The sequence below is a fragment of the Palaemon carinicauda genome, chromosome 34 (genome assembly GCF_036898095.1).
Source record: "Palaemon carinicauda isolate YSFRI2023 chromosome 34, ASM3689809v2, whole genome shotgun sequence".
NCBI classification, from domain to species: domain Eukaryota; kingdom Metazoa; phylum Arthropoda; class Malacostraca; order Decapoda; family Palaemonidae; genus Palaemon; species Palaemon carinicauda.
In genome coordinates, this window is record NC_090758.1 from 52,564,457 (window position 1) to 52,571,010 (window position 6,554).

Below are 6,554 nucleotides of genomic sequence, written 5' to 3' on the forward strand. Positions count from 1 at the left end.
AAAATTACAAGCTACAATTATTGTGAAATTGGAATAAATTCTATCAATTAATACCAACTATAATTATTGGTAAATGGGAATAGACTCATTTCAACAAAATAAGCTGCAATTTGGTGATAAATGTCTTCATATTTTGATATAACCTAAGAGAAGTTATTACACAAAATCATTCACACGAAAATATACAAACGAACATACAGATAAATTTTACGAAAGCAACATTCATATGCATCATCATCATCATCTCCTCCTACGCCTGTTGACGCAAAGAGCCTCGGTTAGATTTCGCCAGTCGTCCCTACCTTGAGTTTTTGCATCAATACGTCTCCATGCATCATCTTCACGCTTCACAGTTCTCAGCCACGTAGGCCTTCGTCTTTCAACTCTTCTAGCTCCTTGTGGAAACCAGTTGAGTGTTTGGTCAACAAATCTCTCTTGACGAGTGCGAAGGGCATGTCCTGCTATTTGAAACTATATATTAAATAAATAAACAAAAATGATATAAACTTCCTATTACATTTCCTGCTCCAAGAAAATTTTGCAAAAACCAGCGGTTCATATCGAAAGAAAATTCAAAGTCAGGAAGGTATAAATGCACTGATTAACATCACAATGGAGCCTGTGTGTAGTGTAGCCTCCACCAGAGACTGTCTTTCTAATTAAGGCTCTGAAGTAAATCACCGGAACTTTGTCTATTCGCGGATTGATTGGCTATTGAAAAAACTTCAAATTATTAATTTGAATATTTAAGTATTGATACATTTGGCATACAGAAGTGTCGCTAATTGCCCCTTTGCTTTTAGATAGTAACTACTATACAGTAGTTATATCCAGTTATATCTGCCTGCCGTTAACGTCGTTGTGAAGTTTTTTCACACAGCACCAGTCTTCAGCAACCTTACACGGGAGTGAGGAGGAGCTCTCTTTCCCTCTCTTCCATTATTCAAGTGGATTTTAGGATGTATACACACGCTGGATTAACTATTATGGATTTTTCCTCTACCATGGAAATAATTGCACACTAATTCATCGAGGATGGAATCCGGACGCTGCTTAGCGATGATCGTCTGTTAAATGATTTTTTCCACACTCGCCAGAACTGATATCGCAACAGGGTAAGCATAAGGGGCTTAAATGCTTGTTCTTGCGTTACATATTCTATATGCCAGTGTTATTGAGAATAATTTAAAGTATTTTAATTAAATTCTTACTAGATTGAACCTGTGATTTCTATGCAGTCTATAAATTTAAGTATTTGACAACTCGTTAAATTTGCTAGTTGTTTTACTGATAATTTGAGAGCTGTTGTGATTTAGTGGTGATTTGAGCAAATATTTACGCGAGTGATTTCGTGATTAGTTAATTGCTGTTTTCGGTGATTCGTTTATTTCAAGATTTTGATTTATATGAAAATTGTAGATTTTAGTCAGGCGATTACAGTAATTGATATTTACATTAGTGTTGAATTTTTGTTGATTTATTTTAGTCATTTTTTTGTTAGTGTTGTATTTATTGTTCTGATTTTTCCCGTGGTTGATTCTCCTCTACTTTGTATTTTTTAGCGGATGAGTGAAGGGAAGAAGGTTAAGCCCTCGCAGTTGTGAACCTTAAAATCTCTTATAATAGTGCATTTCGAAGACTCGTTTACGTCATTCCACCACCAGCTGCTACAGTGAAATTTATGTAATTTTAAATTATGTATTCGTAAATGTGTAACCATTTAAATTTAAATTTATTAAATATTTAAAATGCATTTTTTCCATCTCTACCTTTTCACTTAAAAATGCAAGGTTTAATGATATGATCGTGGTCATTACATATTGATTTTATATTTACATATGTAGACCACTCCCCATTTTTTCCGCTTGGTCCTTCGAACTTTTGGATTAATATTTTTAAGCACTGGTGTGGAATGTTGGTCGTTTCTAGTTGGGCGGTGTCCGGGTCCCCATCCTCTCGCGTTATACGTGTTAATTTTTTATTTGAAAGTTGATTTGTGCGGTGTTTTCTGTTAGTTAAAGATGGCGGAATCGGAAAATCGTGAACGTACTACTATACGCCGTAAGGTTAGTGTATTGTATACTAAATTGTGTAATGCTGTTGATTCTTTAGATAAAGCTGAATTACAAACAGAATTGAGTTTTCTGAGTGATTACAGTCAAAGATTGCAGACCTTGGATGATTTGATCTTGACTAAAGTTAGACTGGACTCCTTAGTTCCGCAGGAGGATTTGGATAGGCAGGATTCTGAATGTGAGGAATATCATCGTAAAATTAAATTACTGTCAAACAAAATGCAATCTCGACTTGATAATCTCTCCGTACAGATTGATAATAAAACTCCTTGCAGAACTAAAATTGATTTGCCCAAGTTGAATTTGCCTCGGTATTATGCAGATTCTAAGGAAGATAAATTTACATGTAAGCGATTTTTTGAAGTTTTTGAACACTTGACTGCTCCGTATAATTTAAATGAAGTCGAGAGGTATAATTTACTTGAGCAGCAATGTCATAGTAGAGCAAAGGCTATGATTAGTTCTATAAAGGTGTCCCAGCAAACTTTTGGTCAGGCTAAACAAACTTTGATCGCAGCATTTGCTGATGAAATGCCTCAGAAGTTTGTCCTCATTAAAGAGTTAACTGACTTGAGGTTTGTTTGGGGCAAGGATGATCCATATATTTTTTATGCTCATATTAAGAAGCTGATTGATGCAGTGATAGATAATGCTATTGATTTGGACACTGTTATGCTTTATTTTGTGTGGTCTTCATTGCCTACTAAATTTCAAGATATCATAGTTGCGATCACAAATAAGTCTCATCCTACTTTAGATGAGGTCACTGGTAAATTTTTGGAAGCTTGCAGCAGGTATAACGCTCAATTAAACATTAGTAAAGAAAGTCCATGTAAAACCGCAGTGTTGGCTACTAGTTTGAATACTAGTTTAACCAGGAGTTTATGTATGCTTTGTAATGCTAAAGATCACAAAATTGCCAGTTGTACAAAGTACTTGCAAGTATCTGATAAAATAAAGCGATTGAAAGAATTGCACAAGTGCTTTAAATGCTTAAAAGCAGGTCATAATAGTAATGAGTGCAGATTTCAAACGTCAGGTGTATGCTTCAAATGCAACAAGGGTAAACACTGGAGTTTTTTGTGTAGTTCAAAGCCAACAGATTCTAGTAATAGTAAGCAAACTACCACAAAGGTGGTTAATGTTGTCGAGAGTGTTAATGAAATACCATCAACTGTTACAGCATCTAGTCATTTGGATATTGTTGATTCTTTATTACCATTACTAACAGTGACGACTGAATATGATCGTGTTAAAGTGGATACAGTTTTGGATTCGGGTAGCCAGAATTCCTTTATTGAGGAAAGTTTAGCAGATTTTTTGAACTTGAAGGTAGTAGATCCTAAGATACATTTGATTATCAAGGGCATTAATACTAATCAAAAGATTTGTACCAAGTCAGTGAGTTTTCCTTTTAAGATTGGTGATGTAAGTTATGAAATTACTTGTATTTGTATTCCTAAGATTAAAATTCAGATGAAAGCTCCTCATATGTATAAATTAATAGAACTGCTAAGGCAGAATGGTAAAGAGGTTGCTTATGATAAATTCAATGGTGTAAACAGAATTCATGACATTGATGATATAAAGCTACTGATAGGTGCAAAGGATTGGCATTGTGTGATGAGCATGGAGAGTGGAGTACTAGGTCAAAAAGACAGACTGACTTCTTTTTACAGAATTAATGATAAACTAATATTAATTGGTTCTATTTCTGACTGGATAAAGAATCTTTCCGATGCAGTAGATACATCTTTGATGTCTCATAGGAAGATTTCTGAAGAAACAAAATCTACTACTTCATACATTGGCACTATGGAGATTGATTCTGATGGATTTGACTATGAAGTGCCAACACTTGATGGAATATATAATTTTGAAAGCCTGCCAGATATAGCAGAGGTTGCGGATTATTCTCAGTTGGGTCATGATTGTAAGATATTCATAAATATGGAAGAGGAGGATTCTATTGAATGTGTTACTAATGAAACTGAGCAAGAAGTGACAGATTTTATTTTATGCAACATTTACAGAGATTCTGAAAATTTTTATGTCGTACCAATTCCTTGGTTGACTAGATATAAAGATCTTCTTGGATCAAATGAGAGACTTGCTTTCAAGGTTCTGTGCAGTCTGAAGAAGAAATACATGAACAGTAATGTTCTAAAGCGAATTGATGAAGTTTTCCAGTCACAAATTGATTTGGGAATCATTGAAAAAGTTGAAGATTTTGAAGAATATAAAAGGAAATTTCCAAAATATTTCTTCATTAGCCACAGTCCTGTAATTAAAGAAGAAAGAGATACTACGAAAGTAAGAGTTATTTACATGGCGAATCTTGCAGAAAAAAGACATGATGGCAGTAAAGGCATTAGTCTGAATCAATGTATTCACCCAGGTTATAACAAGAATTTTAAAATAAGTGATGCATTGACCATGATGAGGTTTGACAAGTTTATACTTGGATTTGATATTTCAAAAGCCTTTCATAGATTGGCCATTGATGATGAGAATTCCTCAAAATTTCTCTTTTATTGGTTTAAGGATGTTGAATCTAGAGATTTTACACCAGTTGTGTATCGCTCAAAGCGAGTAATATTTGGGATGTCTGTTTCTCCATATCTGTTGCAGTGCTGTCTTTATAAAATGCTAATATTGGAGACAGATGGTGATACTGAAGAAATTCAGGAATTGAAAAAAAGAATCTTCCAAGGCAGTTATGTTGATAATTTTCTAATTGGTTGTGCACATGAAGATGAAGTTGAAATGGTTCACAGGGAAGCCAGTACAATATTTGAGCAGCATAAATTTCCATTGCAGCAGTATGTTACTAATTATTCTCAATTTCAGCGTGACATTGACTGTAAAGTTGGCACAGAGACTCCACAAGAGGTTAAAATTCTTGGCATGTGCTGGGACAGATATAATGATATACTAAAGGCCACATGTGTTAAATTAAATGTTGAAGCCAATACTCTTAGGCAGATTTTGAGTTCAGTAATGAGTATATTTGATTTGAATAATACTAACTTGCCTGTTTTAAACAGATGTAAGATCTTCCTCAGGCAATTACAGTCTGATTATGTAGATAAATGGGATACTTCTCTTCATGGTGCTCAGCTAAATGAATGGAGAAACATAGCTTCACAATTCAATAATGGTGAAAGGCTAGAGATACCAAGATATATGGGTAGCAGAAAGTCTAATTTTGATATAATTGTAATGAGTGATGCGAGTAAAAACTTTATTGGATGTGTTATTTACTTGCAGGAGAGAGATTCAAAGTTGGTATCCTTCGTATCTGCCCATAATAAGATTCTGAATAAAAATCTGAAAGGGCGAACTATGCCTGTACTCGAACTCACTGCAGTAGAGTATGCATTGCAAAGGGCTTTTGATCTGTATAAAATGCTCACTTCTTGTATTGTGCCTATTGCAGTTAATGACATAATGTTGTTTTCAGATTCTACGATTGCCTTAAGTTGGCTAGCTGATTATGAGAACTTGAGAACAAAGCTTCAAAAGAGAAGTGTATATGTAAATAATAGAATCGCAAATATTGTCGACCTCTGTAAGTCTACACACTCGGTGAAGTTAGCTCACGTAGGATCAAATGAAAATGCTGCAGATTTCACGACTAGATTAGTATCCTTCTCAAAGTTAAGAAACTCTTGTTACTTGACCGGACCCAAGATGTTACGGGAAGATTTAAATTTACTAGAATGGCTTGTAATTCCTAATCCAGGCATGATTAATGATGTGGATATACCGAAGCTGGTTGTAAATAAGGCAAGTGTTGAAGATATGTCAGTTGGTACAGTTGTTGATTTAACTAAGTATTCTTCACTTGACAAAGCAATTAAAGTACTAATGAAAGTTAAGCTTTTCATAAACAAATTAAGATTAAGAATAAATTCTAAGAGCCAGCAGTCAATTGCCTTATTAGATACAAGCTACAAAAAATGCAGTAATGATTTGCTAAAGCTTGATCAACAGAATTGCTTTCCAGATTTACAAGATTTTTTCACTTCAAAACGGAAAGCAAAAAAGTGTATTCCTGAGCTAGTTAGTAGAATGAATGTATTTTGTGACACTGATGGTATTCTTAGAGTAAAATGTAAAATGGGAAAGATGTCTAAAGGTATGATGTCGAGAACTCCAATACTCATTAGTAATAATAGCGATTTCGGTAGAATACTGATAATGGACACTCACGTGAAGTTTAATCACTCGGGTACTTACTATGTGCTACATAAATTGAAACCGGCATTTTTTTTGCTCAAGGGATTTTCAACAGTTAAGAAGGTTGTGAATGAATGTTACCACTGTAAACGTTTTAATAGTAGACCAGTTAAAGTTAATGCTAATGACTATAGAGAGTGGAATGTGAATCCCATAAAGAGGTTTTTTTCTGTATGTTTCATTGATTACTTTGGACCATATTTCACAAGGTATGGAAGTGACAAAGTTAAAACCTAT

The 6,554-nt window shown here is 34.4% G+C and overlaps 1 protein-coding gene across 3 annotated transcripts in view; it reads left to right on the forward strand.

Moving 5' to 3' along the window:
* Positions 1-723: 723 nt before the first annotated feature.
* The window catches only part of LOC137626437 (uncharacterized), a 7,952-nt gene continuing 2,121 nt past the window's right edge, over positions 724-6,554 (forward strand). For 2 of the 3 annotated variants that reach the window (XR_011041035.1, XM_068357428.1), the window contains exons 1-2: positions 724-1,115; positions 1,563-6,554. The exon at positions 1,563-6,554 is cut by the window's right edge. Coding sequence is in view for 1 of the 3 variants with exons in the window: in XM_068357428.1 (XP_068213529.1) it covers positions 2,022-6,554 (4,533 nt within the window). In the remaining 2 variants the exon portion in view is untranslated. Of the gene's footprint in view, positions 1,116-1,505 lie in introns of those variants that run through there. The other variant, XR_011041036.1, reaches the window with a different exon arrangement.